Source organism: Pristiophorus japonicus, chromosome 14, assembly GCF_044704955.1.
Source record: "Pristiophorus japonicus isolate sPriJap1 chromosome 14, sPriJap1.hap1, whole genome shotgun sequence".
Classification (NCBI taxonomy): domain Eukaryota; kingdom Metazoa; phylum Chordata; class Chondrichthyes; family Pristiophoridae; genus Pristiophorus; species Pristiophorus japonicus.
This window is the reverse complement of record NC_091990.1, coordinates 90,251,697-90,269,467: the sequence shown is the minus strand read 5'-3', so window position 1 is coordinate 90,269,467 and position 17,771 is coordinate 90,251,697. Positions and strand designations below refer to the sequence as shown.

The 17,771-nt window shown below is 47.7% G+C and overlaps 1 protein-coding gene across 2 annotated transcripts in view; it reads right to left on the bottom strand.

The window, feature by feature from the left end:
- Positions 1 to 17,771, bottom strand: part of traf6 (TNF receptor-associated factor 6) — a 52,636-nt gene that overhangs the window by 34,566 nt on the left and 299 nt on the right. The window contains exons 2-3 of one of the 2 annotated variants that reach the window (XM_070899366.1): positions 9,124 to 9,250; positions 3,535 to 3,855 (exon numbers count right to left, since the gene is read on the bottom strand). In XM_070899366.1, the coding sequence (XP_070755467.1) occupies positions 3,535 to 3,794 (260 nt within the window). In that variant the 5' untranslated portion in view covers positions 3,795 to 3,855; positions 9,124 to 9,250. The remainder of the gene's footprint in view (positions 1 to 3,534; positions 3,856 to 9,123; positions 9,251 to 17,771) is intronic. The other variant, XM_070899367.1, reaches the window with a different exon arrangement.

The following is a 17,771-nucleotide window of genomic DNA, read 5'->3' as shown; positions in this document are numbered from 1 at the left end:
TCATGGCTTTCTCCAGAGATTTGAACTCACGTTCTCTGGATTATCAGTCCAGTAATATAATCACACCCTGAATCAAGACTGATCTTAAAACAGTGGTCAGCTTCGACAATAAACCTAATGAAAAGCAGAGAGCTTTAATTTGTTGATAGGTTTTGCAGAAGGGTCTATATCATCTTTTTCAGAAACAGAAGATTGGTATGGAATTGTTGGGGAGTTCGATCAGTCCATGGAAAAAGAACTTGTTAAAACTAAAGTTATTGCAGACACAGAACAGGCAGAAAAGCTCCTTTTGATCATTCAAAGTTAGGGAATAAGAGTCAATAAATGGAGTTGCGGATCTGTGTGCTGCAAGGACAGGACAATCAATTCAGTGTTCAAAGATAATGAAGAAGTGTAACTACGCAACGTGTGGTTTGTCACATAGAATGGTTGAAAACAAAAGCATAAAAAGTGGGCTTTGGAACAGATACTTTGGAATTCGATCAAGTTCTGATCAACCCAAGAGCCCTGAGCTAGAATACATTTGGACTCTCCAGCTTAAAACTCAAGGTTTTGGCACGAGTGCTGCTGTTAAGTGTATGTTTAATAATAATTATTGCTGTATGTTTAATAAATCTGTGACAGACACTTAATGCTGTGAACCATATTATTTTGAGGAGTAAATTATAAAAACATCCATCCTCCAACCGTTTCTATTTCATGTAGGAGTTTAAAAATTCCAAGTTCCAAATATACAGTGCCAACCGACATGGCTGGTCCCTGCTGCATTTTATAAAAACAGACATTTCTTTCAGTTTTCTTTTCCTTCTCTTGCTCTTTCTCGCTCGTGAACTGATGTTTGCTTTTAATTTCAGTTTTTTTTGCTCCCCTTCTATCCAATGAGATGGTGCCCCTGAATTCCAGATGACTGAGCAGAGCAGGGTTGACATACAATCATAAATTCATCAATCCTGCACTGAAGGAAGCATGGGTCAGAGAATCCGTGCTACAAAGCTGCATCTTTATCTCTAATCTGTACGCCCTAGAGTTAAAGAGAAAGCCCATCTTGAATCCAGCACCTTCCCCATTTTACTAGGAATAGCATTTTGGAAACAAAAATTAAAGCAGGGTGATCTGATAACCCCCATCCCCCACCCAGTAAGGAGTAAGTTTCTCCCCTCTCACATTCCTCGCTCTGTAGTCTCTGCACTCCAGACATCGTGCTCAGCCACGAGGGTAGGTAGCTGGGTCCCAGCATCTGCCTAAAAAACTGAAAAATGCATAATTCCATTCTAAGCACCCAGTGTTAGCACCAAAATCTCTAGGCCCAGAACAGCACTGGTCAGATGTAGAGTAAAGCACTCATGGTTTCTGCTGAGTAACACACCTCAATAGCAATCTCAGAACAGCACTCACTACCACAATTAGGACTTGGGTTTGATTTCACTTAGAACCTTCACAGCTAGCAGAGAAACATTTTGCACTCATCTGGGATAGACCCCGATCAAAGAGGCAAAAAGACAGTGCACTAATCCATACTCTATATAATTAGAAAGAGTTTGGTTCCACTGGAATTTGACACAATGGGAAGGAATTTGGTCAATTGGAATTCTAGACTGGCGGGTATGAATGCAGAGAGGTTTGGTCGATTGGATTTCTAAGATTCTGCTCCAGGCATTAATCCTTTTCGTCTACTCACAGTAAAAGCAAGTTTCTAAGTGGGCATTGCTTTTTACCCGGCAGCAGCAACTACTTCTTTACAGAAGCTGCTAGCAGTTTCTTTGGTCACTCTGGGGCAGGTAGCTAGCTGCTGCTGGCTGAAATACAGGAAAAAATATCTCTCCTTTCACAAAAAGCTCAGCAGACTTGAGTGACCAAGAGTACAAACCCTCCCCCTTTAATGATGAGCTGCAATCCAATCTTCACCTATGCCGATGCTAATCTACCAATGGTGCTATAAATACATGCAAAGCAGTCAAGAGCAAACTCCTTTTCAACTGAAGTGACTGTCCAGTCCAGCCCATTTCATTGAAATTCAACTTCTTTTGGTAAAATTCTCATTTTGCAGTTATTTGCATGGCTAATTTCAAACGAAGTGACTCCTGCTAATGGCCGGAGGCTGCGTAGAAGCATACGGCGCATTTAACTGAAACCGGAAGCTGCTTTTTTTCCCCCAACAGAGCATTTTCACTCACAGCCCGCTCGTTCTCTGCACTTTTCCTGCTGTCTCCCGGCATTTTTGAAGCAGCCCGCACGCTGCCGGTATTTAAATGTTAAACGAACCACGTCCCGTGACGAAACGGCACAGCGGATGCGTAGTCCGCTTCCGGTTCGTTGGCAGCAGTTATTGAATAATTCGAGTTTGTTTTAAATAAGCGCAAAAGGCAACTTTGTATTGTCAGGAGCAGACTGCGATGACTGCTAATTACTCGAGAGCTGCCCTAGTTTGGATCCTGCAGGTTCCCTTTAATGGAGAATACTTGGTGTCCAGCGAGTCTGTCTCCTGACACTGTTGTATTGTTGAGCAGGGATCAGCAACCTTCCCGGTCTTGTTCATTACCACCTGGGGCATGCTCGTGATCCGTTTACATACCTGCAAACACTTAGGGGGCTACTGAATATACAAGTAAAAGATTAGGAGAACACAAAAAATCACAAACATCTTGCCCAAGGAATATCACCATGAGAGCAAAGCACTTCCTGGCTCTATCTGCATGTGAACTGTTTTATACATCACTAGCTGACCTTCCGTGGTGTTGCTCATTAGTAGCGTGATTGTGATGCTGTGAAGACCAGTCTAGAAACTGAGGCAAGGAAGAAAAGGCATCATGGGAAAGTCTGATCTGCCCCACTGTCTACACACATTTTCCAGCAGTGATCAGGAGCATGAACCCTGGCTCATTTCCCCAATACCTAAAGCAAGGATGTTGAAACCAGACACACCACCCAGGACCAAGGATTGAGTGAGACCATTTTAAGAAAAAAATTCAGGATGTGAGCGTTGCTGGCAAGGCTGGCATTTATTGTCCATCCCTGGTTGCCAGAGTACCAGTTAGATACAACCAAGTAGTTTGCTAGGCCACTTCAGAGGGCAGCGAAGAGTTAACCACGAGAGCAGGTTTCCTCCTCTAAAGGACATTAGTGAACCAGTTTGTTTTTACAGCAATCTGAAAGTTCCACAGTTGCTTTTACTGATAGCACCTTTTATTTTCTGGCTTAAAAAAAAATTGAAGTTCTCAAACTGCCATTGTGGGATTTGAACACTCATTCTCTGGATGATTAGTCCAGTAACATAACCACCACACTACCGTACATACCCCTATGATGTTTGTATCACACATGCGTTTAATTAGTGAGTTATTGGGGCAGCTCCTTACATCACTTCCTTTTGTTCATACTTAAAGGCAACAACAACTCTTTTCCTCATTCCTCACATGGGGCTAAAGCGATTAATTGGCACCCTGGCACATCGGATTTACCCTGAGCATGGGGGAGGTGAGGGTCATTGTGCTGGACGACAGAAAGGGGGGAAAAAAAGTGAGATTAGCCACTGACCTGATAGATTTCACAATGCAGCCTCGACAGAACCTGTGGCCACAGGGTGTCTGGACGGCCTCCCGTAATGCCATCAGACAGATTGGACACTCGTATTTGTTTTCCAGTGGTGGGTCAAACTCCACATCGTAGCCTTGCATCTCCTCAAACAGAGTCTGGGAGTACTGCCCATGGTTGCTACAATCGTCCCTCATGCCACTGTTCACAGTGCAGCACGAACTCTGGAACGTGGAATCGCGGCTGCTGTCGCAGTCCACCATGCTCCTAGTAACCGCCAGAAGTGGCCGATGCTGGCTTCAGTGTGCAGAGTGATTCATCATCCTGTGACAGAAAAGCAGATGAGAGAAGATCAGGCACCATACAATGGCTACAGCCGCTTACCTAAAGCACCTTGCTGTTTGGCAGGTACTCCGAGCCTACTATTGCACCAGTAACCAATGCCCACTCAAAACTACGAGAACGCAAATAAACAGCTTGAGACAGCACAAGCTGACCTTCCATGGTGCTTCTCATTAGTAGCATGGCTGTGATGCTTAGCTGCTCAGATGGACTGTGCTTAACGTGGCCTGCCCCTTTAATGCTGATGCTCAGATACCCCCTGTAGAGAAGTGCTCGCAACTGGCGTACCCTGCTGTTAACTAGAGGCTAAATACTGGGGAACAGCTTCTGTATATTGGCGGCTGCTTGTAAATCCATGGCTCTTGCCCTTGGAGAAAGGCTAGGTTACCAGGGTTAGAAAAACTAGGAAGTGGTGGCTTTAATTTTTATATTTTGGAACACTTTGAACTTTGATTAACATGTATTAGATATTAGATCTATATATAGTATGAAAAATCTTGCATACGTGTGCAGTTCCTGTCTAACTTCCTGCTGTCATGATTTTTGGTCACACTTTTGTGTCAACATTTAACTGTCGATGTAAACATGTAGAATGGGAATCCGACATGTAAACAGCTGCTTGTAACGAAGTAGTTGCAGGCTCTGGGAAGTAGGTGGTGCTATGAAGTATCTGAAGCCTCTCTCCCTAATCTATTAACATAATGCAATTTTTTTTTAAACTAATGTTCATGAATTCACCAGGAGAATCACTATAGGAAATTGGTATAAAATAGAAATTACCTCGAGACCTTGTAATAATTACAATATGGTAGAACTGGACAATAACTCCTCAGGACTATTAAAACCTCTTCCCTCTTGCAGATCAGCAAAAAGAATGGCAGGTGGAGGTCAGATTCTTAAGGATTGTATCATTGATTAAAAGACTGCATTTATCCAGCATCCCTGTCAATTCCCCAAGTGTATCAGAAACAACTAAACCAGGTCTCCATTGCAACAGGTACGTATATGCTGGGCCAGTCATAAATGTCAAACCACAACTTCAACATTGCCTGCAGTCACCTCGGACAGATCACAGTCCGTCTGCTTCTGGCATAAGCGCCAACACAGGCTGGGCGTATCCGGAGTGTATGAAGAGGGGCAGATGTAAAGATAAATCACCGGGCGACTTCGCACATTGGTGCCTCACTTCCTGCCACCTTAAAAAGGAATACCCTCAATTCATGGTGATTCAATGGTGGTAATGTAGTGGAAGCAGCCTAAAGTGAAATCAGCAAGGGAAGGGAAAGTGCTCCAGAGATTCTTTCACAACTTTTCTAGGCATCAAAAAACTTTAGAAATTTAAACCCAATTTGGTTGTTTAGAAAACGTGCTCTGGAGTCATGTTTCTTTACCCTACAAATAGCACCATCATGGCTTTCGTTCTCTCTCTCCTCCTTTATCCTTTTCTCTTGCCACCCCCACCCCACACTTCTGTGGGTTGTGGACCACATTTCATGCAAGAGCTTGACAGCGAGTTTCAACAGTCTAACTGAATGCAGCAGTGAACCAGACCCTCAATCGCCAGTTAACAATCAGGAGTGAGAATCCTGGCTGAATCCTTTCTCCCCTCCGTAGCCCAGGTGCATAGAGACCAACTGCATTGCCCCTGCAGCTGTCCAGATTCAAGCCAGCTAACTTCATCTCAACCAGGAATGAACTGGACCTTCTGTGCCACACTGACCTGACGTAATTACGCAGAGCTCCCAACTCAACGCTTCAAATACTAACTCGATCCAAGAGCCACTTCTTGGGGTTTATTTTGGGCACAGTTATCAGCATCTTTGTAAACTTTTCCTTTTTGCTCACAGAGCAGTTCTGAGAATTAGCAGGACTTTAGGATGTGGTTTAACGAAACATCACCTCTTTTCCGTTAATCTATAGTTCAATTCATCTCGAGCGTCACTTCTGCCCACAAGGCAAGTCTTCACCATAATGCAGGCTTTATATTACAGCTAATGTGGGACACTAGTTTTTTTTACGGCCCAGCACACAGTGAATATGGGACACGCAAAATATAAGATAGTGTGTTCCACATTCACTGTGTACTGGGACTGTATCCAAAATGATGTTTGGCACACATTTCTTACATTACAACAGTGACTACACTTCAAAAGTACTTCATTGGCTGTAAAGCGCTTTCGGACGTCCCGAGGTCGTGAAAGGCGCTATAGAAATGCAAGTTATTTTTTTTCTTTATTAGCTGCAAATAAAATACAGCCAATTGGGACATACATTATTTATACACATCCACCGTGGGACAAAAACAGGTAATATTGGACACATTGTCTGTCTAGAACATATTAAAAATCTTATATCTGCACACACTTCCTTCCAGCTGTTTCCATTATACATTCCTATGTCTGTGTTAATGCTTAGGAGTCGGGTGGTGTTGATCACTGTCTTCAGCGGTCTGAGTCTAACTATATGATCGTTAGTTAGGGGTGTAACAGTAGGACCAATGTTCCCTTTAAGCTGCATGGCCCTCAGCTCTCTGGACTTCCCGCGCAGCCGGCTCTTCAATGGGGAAAATCACAAATGTGCAGTGTTTTTAAAGGGGCCGCACACCCGCAGGAACATTGAGTAGGACCTCTTATGATTTGAACATGGATATTGTGGCTTTCGCGCATGCACCTGCGTGCAAGTCTTCAATCTTTGTCCTAGAACCAAGGGGCCAGACCATACCAGATTTAATAATGAAAAAAGACTTGCATTTCTCTAGTGCCTTTCACTACCTCAGGATGTCCCAAATCGCTTTACGGCCAATGAAGTATTTGAGTGCAGTCACTGTTGTAATGAGTAATGAGCCATGAGCCAGATTTAGTTAACAGTCGAACAGTGCATGAACATTTATGTAATAGCGACCATAATATGATCGAGTTCAATGTTGTGTTTGAAAGGGAGAAACGCGAAACAGCTACAAAGATTCTTGCTTTAGGCAAAGCCGACTTCAATGGGTTAAAGCAAGACTGTCCACAGTAAACTGGGCAAATCGGTTAATGAGTAAAATGAATTTAACGTGTTACAGAATCAGTTTATAACCTCAAGGGGCAAGAGCTCTACTTGCCCCCAAAAAAGCCATGAACAACTAAAGAGGTCGGGGATAACATAAAACTGAAAGTAAAAGCATGAATGAAAAAATAGCACAGATCCTGGCGAATGGGAGAGATACAAAGAGCAGCAAAGGGTGGCAAAACAGATAGTAAACTCTAGAAAAAGGGAGTATGAAAAGAAACTTGCAAGGGATATCAAAATCAACACAAAGAAAAATTATATTAGGAAAAAGAGGGTGGTTAAGGGCAATACAGACCCCTTAAAAACTGACCCCTCCACTGGTTTGCTGGTGCTGCCTGTTTGGTCCCTCTCTGGTGTCTGATGTATCTTTTTAAAACTTCCTACTTACCCTTTGCTGTAAGGTGTTGTGCTTTTTTTGCACTCACGTGCTGGGCTCCGCCATCGTCGAGGATGGAGATGCTCATGGAGCCTCCATCTCCTGTTAGTTGCTTAATTGTGTCCACCACCGTTCACAACTGTCCATAGCATACAGCTTTTGTGGTTTAGCATGCATGTGTTGTCGTTGCACCAGGTTGTCACCTTATTTTTTGCTGCTCCTAGCCTGCTATTCTACACTCCTTGGTGCTGCAAAACTCCAGGATCACCCGCACCCATGCAACTGAAGTAGAGGTCCTCCCATTCCCTGTTCCACTGGACAACAGGTCTATACCTCCAACTCATAAACCTTGCACAATATCTTGCTTTAACAATGGAAAAAAATTAATATAAAAGCTACATGTACAGTTTTCACAGAATAATGGACAAAGTTGTGGAATTTAATCTCCAAAAGCACCAATAAAAATTCCAGAATGCCATTTGACTTAAGTCACTGTAAATCAGTAGCCTCAATATCACATGCCAGAAGGACCTTTCGCTTTTGGAAAATAGCTTGTCCCCGACTCATCTTGCACATGCCAAGTCTTGCAGAGAGCACAATCTTCCTCTAACACTCCCATCACACTTGGTTGATTTGATAGAACAGAATGTGACTTATCCATCATCATGAATCAGAATCCTTATATACAGGTTACATGGCTTGATAGCTCCATTGTTGTAAACAAGCATATGTGCCAACTACCTGGGAGTAACGTGGCAGAAAATCTGCTCATATATTAAAAGTCTTACACCTGCATGCACTTGCTGTTCAGCGACACTTCTGTAACATCAACCTTTACCATGACGTTACGCATCAGCCCGAAGTAAAACAGCGGCAAATCAGAATTGAATGGATACAAATCAAACACGAGGCGAGCAGCCACAGCAAAACTACTCCGGACTAATGAAGCCAGTCAGAACCAACAGATAAAAAGGCAAATCAGCAAGAATGCACAAAATGCTTTTTGTCCAATTTTTATTTCTGAGTAACTGAAATTTCTAATGTTCAAAATAAGCTTTTAAACAAAGCATATTTTCACAATAACATGATTAAATTTGCCTGCTGAATTGTCTTTCCCGTCTAATACCTTCACTAAAGTTTTAATTGCAAGGCATCTGCAGGTCAGACTGGCTTTCAGTTTCACAAGCCTGGGCTTTGACCATATATTTGCCCCGCAGCAGCTGAAGGGATGCAACCACCATATCTGCACATTTTAAGCAACAACAACAACAACTTGTATTTATATAGCGCCTTTAACATAGTGAAACGTCCCAGTGTGCAGCATCAGCCCTACAAAGTGGAGGTTGTCAGAGAGAGGGATGAAAGTGTAGGACGGAAGAGAGAATAAGTCTATCTGTAACATACTGAAACAGAATATCATACAGATAGCTGCATAACAATCTCAAAATGCTAGGTGTTTCTGAGCCAGTCTGAAATTAATCAATACATTCCAAGCTGCAAAGATTCTTGACGTAACAGCAATTAAACTGCGATTGCTTAAGCCTTGATCTTAGCAAACGCAGTTAAAAAGAGACTGAGGTTAGTTATTTAAAAAAAATTTATTTAAAATACTTTAAGTCTAAAAAGGTGTTGAAAATAAAATCTATACTTAAACTTCAAAGCCTTTTCAGTCCTAGTTTTGATTTCAAGAATGCAAAGCAATTATTCCCTGCAACCTTAAAGGGACCACCCCTCCCAACTACACCTCAGCAGCAGAATAGCACATGCTGCTTTACTATGCACAGTTCTCAATCTTTTGAAGCAGTATATCCTCTGGCTTTTACCGTGAGCAGCACCACTGGAGATCTGCTGGTACATACAGGTAGAAAAATGGTTCATCTGGCCAGAGGCTTTACCCATCACACTCCATGAGTCACAGTCCAGTCATCATGCTTCGTGATGCAAAACAATCTTTAACAAAAAAAGAGAGGCGAGTCAATTCATGCTGGGTGCTACCGATCTGAAGGCTGCAAAATGGACAAGAATTTTACATTTTTGCACAGAGAGTGACACAGTTGATTCAGAAACTAGGATCCTGAACTTAAGGAAAGGTAACTTTGATGGTTTAAGGTGTGAATTGGCTAGAATAGACTGGCAAATAATACTTAAAGGGTTGACAGTGGATAGGCAATGGCAAACATTTAAAGATCACATGGATGAACTTCAGCAATTGTACATCCCTGTCTGGAGTAAAAATAAAACTGGGAAGGTGGCTCAACCGTGGCTAACAAGGGAAATTAAGGATAGTGTTAAATCCAAGGAAGAGGCATATAAATTGGCCAGAAAAAGCAACAAACCTGAGGACTGGGAGAAATTTAGAATGCAGCAGGAAGACGACAAAGGGTTTAATTAAGAGGGCGAAAATAGAGTACGAGAAGAAGCTTGCAGGGAACATAAAAACTGACTGCAAAAGCTTCTATAGATATGTGAAGAGTAAAAGATTAGTGAAGACAAACATAGGTCCCTTGCAATCTGATTCAGGTGAATTTATAATGGGGAACAAAGAAATGGCAGACCAATGGAACCACAGCACAGAAGGCCATTCGGCTCATCGTGCTGTGCCAGCTCTTTGCAAGAGCTGTCCAATTAGTCCCACTCCCCTGCTTTTCCCATAGCCCTGCAAATTTTACCTTTAAGTATAAATTCCCTTTTGAAAGTTATAATTGAATCTGCTTCCCACACCATTTCAGGCAGTGCATTCCACATCAAAGCTCACTGCGTAAAACAATTTCTCTTCATCTCCCCTCTAACTCTTTGTCAAACAAGAAATTAGAGGTGCATGCAATAAAGGTACAGCAGTTATCATGGGTGACTTTAATCTACATATTGATTGGGCGAACCAAACTGGCAGCAATGCGGTGGAGGAGGATTTCCTGGAATGTATTAGGGATGGTTTTCGAGAACAATATGTTGAGGAACCAACTAGGGAGCTAATCATCCTAGACTGGGTGATGTGTAATGAGAAAGGACTAATTAGCAATCTTGTTGTGCGAGGCCCCTTGGGGAAGAGTGACCATAACATGGTAGAATTCTTTATTAAGATGGAGAGTGACACAGTTGATTCAGAAACTAGGATCCTGAACTTAAGGAAAGGTAACTTTGATGGTTTAAGGTGTGAATTGGCTAGAATAGACTGGCAAATAATACTTAAAGGGTTGACGGTGGATAGGCAATGGCAAACATTTAAAGATCACATGGATGAACTTCAGCAATTGTACATCCCTGTTTGGAGTAAAAATAAAACTGGGAAGGTGGCTCAACCGTGGCTAACAAGGGAAATTAAGGATAGTGTTAAATCCAAGGAAGAGGCATATAAATTGACCAGAAAAAGCAACAAACCTGAGGACTGGGAGAAATTTAGAATTCAGCAGGAAGACGACAAAGGGTTTAATTAAGAGGGTGAAAATAGAGTACGAGAAGAAGCTTGCAGGGAACATAAAAACTGACTGCAAAAGCTTCTATAGATATGTGAAGAGTAAAAGATTAGTGAAGACAAACGTAGGTCCCTTGCAGTCTGATTCAGGTGAATTTATAATGGGGAACAAAGAAATGGCAGACCAATTGAACAAATACTTTGGTTCTGTCTTCACGAAGGAAGACACAAATAACCTTCCGGAAGTACAAGGGGACCGAGGGTCTCGTGAGGAGGAGGAACTGAAGAAGGATACCTTTATTAGGCGGGAAATTGTGTTAGGGAAATTGATGGGATTGAAGGCCGATAAATCCCCGGGGCCTGATAGTCTGCATCCCAGAGTACTTAAGGAAGTGACCCTAGAAATAGTGGATGCATTGGTGATCATTTTCCAACAGTCTATTGACTCTGGATCAGTTCCTATGGACTGGAGGGTAGCTAATGTAACACCACTTTTTAAAAAGGGAGGGAGAGAGAAAGCGGGTAATGAAAGACCGGTTAGCCTGACATCAGTAGTGGGGAAAATGTCGGAATCAATTATTAAGGATGAAATAGCAGCGAATTTGGAAAGCAGTGACAGGATCGGTCCAAGTCAGCATGGATTTATGAAGGGAAATCATGCTTGACAAATCTTCTAGAATTTTTTGAGGATGTAACTAATAGAATGGACAAGGGAGAACCAGTGGATGTGGTGTATTTGGACTTTCAAAAGGCTTTTGACAAGGTCCCACACAAGAGATTGGTGTGCAAAATCAAAGCACATGGTATTGGGGGTAATATATTGACGTGGATAGAGAACTGGTTGGCAGACAGGAAGTAGAGAGTCGGGATAAACGGGTCCTTTTCAGAATGGCAGGCAGTGAATAGTGGAGTGCCGCAGGGCTAAGTGCTGGGACCCCAGCTCTTTACAATATACATCAATGATTTGGATGAAGGAATTGAATGTAATATCTCCAAGTTTGCAGATGACATTAAACTGGATGGCAGTGTGAGCTGTGAGGAGATCACTAAGAGGCTGCAGGGTGACTTGTACAGGTTAGGTGAGTGGACAAATGCATGGCAGATGCAGTATAATATGGATAAATGTGAGGTTATCCACTTTGGGGGCAAAAACACGAAGGTAGAATATTATCTGAATGGCAACAGATTAGGAAAAGGGGAGGTGCAACGAGACCTGGATGTCATGGTTCATCAGTCATTGAAAGTTGGCATGCAGGTACAGCAGGCGGTGAGAAGGCGGCAAATGGTCTGTTGGTCTTCATAGCTAGGGGATTTGAGTATAGGAGCAGGGAGGTCTTACTGCAATTGTACAGGGCCTTGGTGAGGCCTCACCTGAAATATTATGTTCAGTTTTGGTCTCCTAATCTGAGGAAGGATGTTCTTGCTATTGAGGGAGTGCAGCGAAGGTTCACCAGACTGATTCCCGGGATGGCAGGACTGACATATGAGGAGAGACTGGATCAACTGGGCCTTTATACATTGGAGTTTAGAAGGATGAGAGGGGATCTCATAGAAACATTTAAGATTCTGACGGGACAGGACAGGTTAGATGCGGGTAGAATGTTCCCAATGTTGGGGAAGTCCAAAACCAGGGGACACAGTCTTAGGATAAGGGGTAGGCCATTTAGGACTGAGACGAGGAGAAACTTCTTCACTCAGAGTTGTTAACCTGTGGAATTCCCTACCGCAGAGAGTTGTTGATGCCATTTCATTGGATATATTCAAGAGGGAGTTAGATGTACGGCTAAAGGGATCAAGGGATATGGAGAGAAAGCAGGAAAGGGGTACTGAGGGAATGATCAGCCATGATCTTATTGAATGGTGGTGCAGGCTCGAAGGGCCGAATGGCCGACTCCTGCACCTATTTTCTATGTTTCTATGTCAATTATCTTAAATCAGTGTCCTCTGGTTAACAATTCTTCTGCCACTGGAAACAGTTCCTCCTTATTTACTATAAAAACCCTTCATGATTTTGAATACCTCGATCAAATCTCCCCTTAACCTTCTCTGCTCGGACCACAGTCTCAGCTTTGCTACTCTCCCCACATAACTGGTCATCCCTTGTATCATTCTGGTAAATCTCCTCTTCACCCGCTACAAGGACACCTCATTCTTCCTAAAGTGTGGTGCCCGTAAATTGGACTCAAAAATCCAGCTGGGGCCAAAGCAGTGACAGCCAAAGACTTACCGCTGGTTAGCCTCAGGAATTCATAGAGAGCTCGAGTTAACTGCAATTACCTAGTTAGAACATTTCCCCACAGGGAGAATCCAAGTACTGGCAGTAAAGGGACAAACCAGATTCGCAAAACAGCATAATGCTACTGCAACTTCCAGACTACACATGGACAAGTCTACAGGAGATTGGCTAGCAGTCTGTACATTATGCTTTACTCATATCTCACAAGGTCAAGTAATGCTATTCTTGTCGCACCTGCGTTAATTTGAAGCTGAGAAACAGGTTTACCGTAAAATTATACTTGGCTTTCAGTCCACTTGGAGCTAAGTGGCACTGAGTCACAAACCAGGCCTGACCTCCAATGCAGCCTTCTACCCATCCTTGTTAACACCTTGGGCTTCAGCCATCATATCCCAATTCCAAAACCCTCGTCGTTTCCCCCCCCTCGGCAGGAGGTGCTGAGGCTATTTACAGTCCTCTGCTACCACCCCAACTGAGATTATGAAGGTGATTTGTATTTCTTGTCATATTGATTATAAATATCTCAAACTGCTTCACATACAATATTTGACTTTGAAATGCAGAGAGTCTCATTATGAAGGCTAACTCAACAGACAAAGGATTGAACCTGAAACATCCCCGGTCAACGTACTTTGATTACTTACTGCCTAAATCTTCAAATCGTTAAGGAAACTTCAACCGGGTAAAGAACCCACAAAGAGAGAGATGAATGACTGGGTCACCCGTTTTTAGTGACGCTGGTTTAAGGTTAAAGGATGACGGTTAGCCAGGACTCCCTGCTTTGCTTTGAACAATACTTGGTGCTCTTAACATCCACCAAAACGCTCAAACAGGCAGATGGGGCTTGATCTCTCTGAAGGACAATGTCCAGCAATATCTCAGCACGGCACTAAAGGGTCAGATAGATTACGTGCTCAGGCCCTGGTACATAGTGTGAACCCACAACCATCTGGCTCACGAGGCGAGAGTGCAAGAGGCCCCCATTGGCTACATTTCATTGGCCGCTTTACACTATAGCGAACACCTTTGAGCACCAGCGGTGTCGGTGGTCCCGCCGTGGCTGCCAGCGCTGTGGAAAATGTCCCATTTACAACGAGAATTGCACAGCACCGACCACAGGCACCAATCCTGCGCATCTGAGTGGTCTGAAAGTTGCAATCACAGCTTTCCCTCCCGGCTGATAGATTTGCCCCTGGTGGCTGGGAGGATGGTGCACAAGCCATCGAAGGGAAAAGCGCACGGGAGAGATGAGCACTCGAAGCTTTGCGCGTTTCTGGTTCCCCTGGGTGAGTGGGGAGGGGGAAGAGCAAGAATAATTCACCATCTCTCCCCCCGCCCCCCCACACACACCATCTCTCCCCCCGCCCCCCCACACACACCATCTCTCTCCCCCCCCCTCCCACACACACACCATCTCTCCCCCCACACCACACACACCATCTCTTCCCCCCCACCCCCACACACACCATCTCGTCCCCCCCGCCCCACACACACACCATCTCGTCCCCCCCGCCCCACACACACACCATCTCGTCCCCCCCGCCCCACACACACACCATCTCGTCCCCCCCGCCCCACACACACCATCTCTCCCCCCGCCCCCACACACACCATCTCTCCCCCCGCCCCCACACACACCATCTCTCTCTCCCCCCCCCCTCCCACACACACACCATTTCTCCCCCCCCCAACACACACAACATCTCTTCCCCCCCCCCCACACCATCTCTTCCCCCCCACCCCCACACACACCATCTCGTCCCCCCCGCCCCACACACACACCATCTCTCCCCCCGCCCCCACACACACCATCTCTCCCCCCGCCCCCACACACACATCTCTCTTCTCCCCCCCCCCCCCACACACACACCATTTCTCCCCCCCCCCCAACACACACACCATCTCTTTCCCCCCCCCACAACACACACACCATCTCTTCCCCCCCCACACACACCATCTCTTCCCCCCCCCCCCACACACACCATCTCTTTCCCCCCCCCCCCACACACACACCATCTCTTCCCCCCCCCCCCACACACACCCCATCTCTTCCCCCCCCCCCCCCACACACACCCCATCTCTTTCCCCCCCCCCCCACACACACCATCTCTTCCCCCCCCCCCCCCCACACCATCTCTTCCCCCCCCCCCACACACACACCATCTCTTCCCCCCCCCCCCCCACACCATCTCTTCCCCCCCCCCCACACACACACCATCTCTTCCCCCCCCCACACACACACCATCTCTTCCCCCCCCCCCACACACACACCATCTCTTCCCCCCCCACACACACACCATCTCTTCCCCCCCCCACACACACACCATCTCTCCCCCCCCACACACATCATCTCTCCCCCCCACACACAATCTCTCCCCCCCCACACACAATCTCTCCCCCCCCACACACAATCTCTCCCCCCCCACACCACACACACCATCTCTCCCCCCCCCCACACCACATCTCTCCCCCCTCCACACCACACACACCATCTCTCGCCCCCCCCACACCACACACACCATCTCTCCCCCCCCCCCACACCACACACACCATCTCTCCCCCCCCCACACCACACACACCATCTCTCTCCCACACCACACACACCATCTCTCCCCACACCACACACACCATCTCTCCCCTCCCCCTCACACCACACACACATCTCTCCCCCCCCCCCCACACCACACACACCATCTCTCCAACCCCCCCCCTACACCACACACACCATCTCTCTCCCCCCCCCCTACACCACACACACCATCTCTCTCCCCCCCCCCTACACCACACACACCATCTCTCTCCCCCCCCTACACCACACACACCATCTCTCTCCCCCCCCCCCCCTACACCACACACACCATCTCTCTCCCCCCCCCCCCCACACCACACACACCATCTCTCTCCCCCCCCCCCTACACCACACACACCATCTCTCTCCCCCCCCCCTACACCACACACACCATCTCTTCCCCCCCCCCACACCACACACACCATCTCTTCCCCCCCCCCACACCACACACACCATCTCTCCTCCACACTCCACCCACACACCATCTCTCCCCCACACCACACACACCATCTCTCCTCCACACCACACACACCATCTCTCCCCCCACACCACACACACCATCTCTCCCCACCCCCCACACCACACACACCATCTCTCTCTCTCCCCTCCCCCTCACACCACACACACCATCTCTCCCCCCCCCCCACACCACACACACCATCTCTCCTCCACACCACACACACCATCTCTCCCCACACCACACACACCATCTCTCCAACCCCCCCCCTACACCACACACACCATCTCTCTCCCCCCCCCCCCTACACCACACACACCATCTCTCTCCCCCCCCCCCCCTACACCACACACACCATCTCTCTCCCCCCCCTACACCACACACACCATCTCTCTCCCCCCCCCCACACACCATCTCTCTCCCCCCCCCACACACCATCTCTCTCCCCCCCCCACACCACACACACCATCTCTCTCCCCCCCCCCTACACCACACACACCATCTCTCTCCCCCCCCCCCTACACCACACACACCATCTCTCTCCCCCCCCCTACACCACACACACCATCTCCCCCCCCCCACCACACACACCATCTCTTCCCCCCCCCCCACACCACACACACCATCTCTTCACCCCCCCGCCACACCACACACACCATCTCTTCCCCCCCCCACACCACACACACCATCTCTTCACCCCCCCGCCACACCACACACACCATCTCTTCCCCCCCCACACTATCTCTCCCCCCCCCCACACCACACACACCATCTCTTCCCCCCCCCCCCACACCATCTCTCCTCCCCCACACCACACACACCATCTCTTTCCCCCCCCCCACACCATCTCTCCCCCCCCACACCACACACACCATCTCTTTCCCCCCCCCCACACCATCTCTCCCCCCCCACACCACACACACCATCTCTCCCCCCCCCCCACACCACACACACCATCTCTTCCCCCCCCCCCACACCACACACACCATCTCTTTCCCCCCCCCCACACCACACACACCATCTCTGCCCCCCCCCACACCACACACACCATCTCTCCCCCCCCCCACACCACACACACCATCTCTCCCCCCCCCCCACACCACACACACCATCTCTCCCCCCCCCCCCCCCCACACACACACCATCTCTCCCCCCCCACACCACACACACCATCTCTCCCCCCCCACACCACACACACCATCTCTCCCCCCCCACACCATCTCTGCCCCCCCCCACACCACACACACCATCTCTCCCCCCCCCCACACACACCATCTCTCCCCCCCCCCCCACACACACCATCTCTCCCCCCCCCCCCACACCCACCATCTCTCCCCCCCCACACCACACACACCATCTCTCCCCCCCCCCCCCCCACACCACACACACCATCTCTCCCCCCCCCCCCACACCACACACACCATCTCTCCCCCCCCCCCCCACACCACACACACCATCTCTCCCCCCCCCCCACACCACACACACCATCTCTCCCCCCCCCCACACCACACACACCATCTCTCCCCCCCCCCCCCACACCACACACCATCTCTCCCCCCCCCACACCACACACACCATCTCTCCCCCCCCCCCCACACCACACACACCATCTCTCCCCCCCCCCCCCACACCACACACACCATCTCTCCCCCCCCCACACCACACACACCATCTCTCCCCCCCCCCACACCATCTCTCCCCCCCCCCCACACCACACACACCATCTCTCCCCCCCCCCACACACCATCTCTCCCCCCCCCACACCACACACCATCTCTCCCCCCCCCCACACCACAC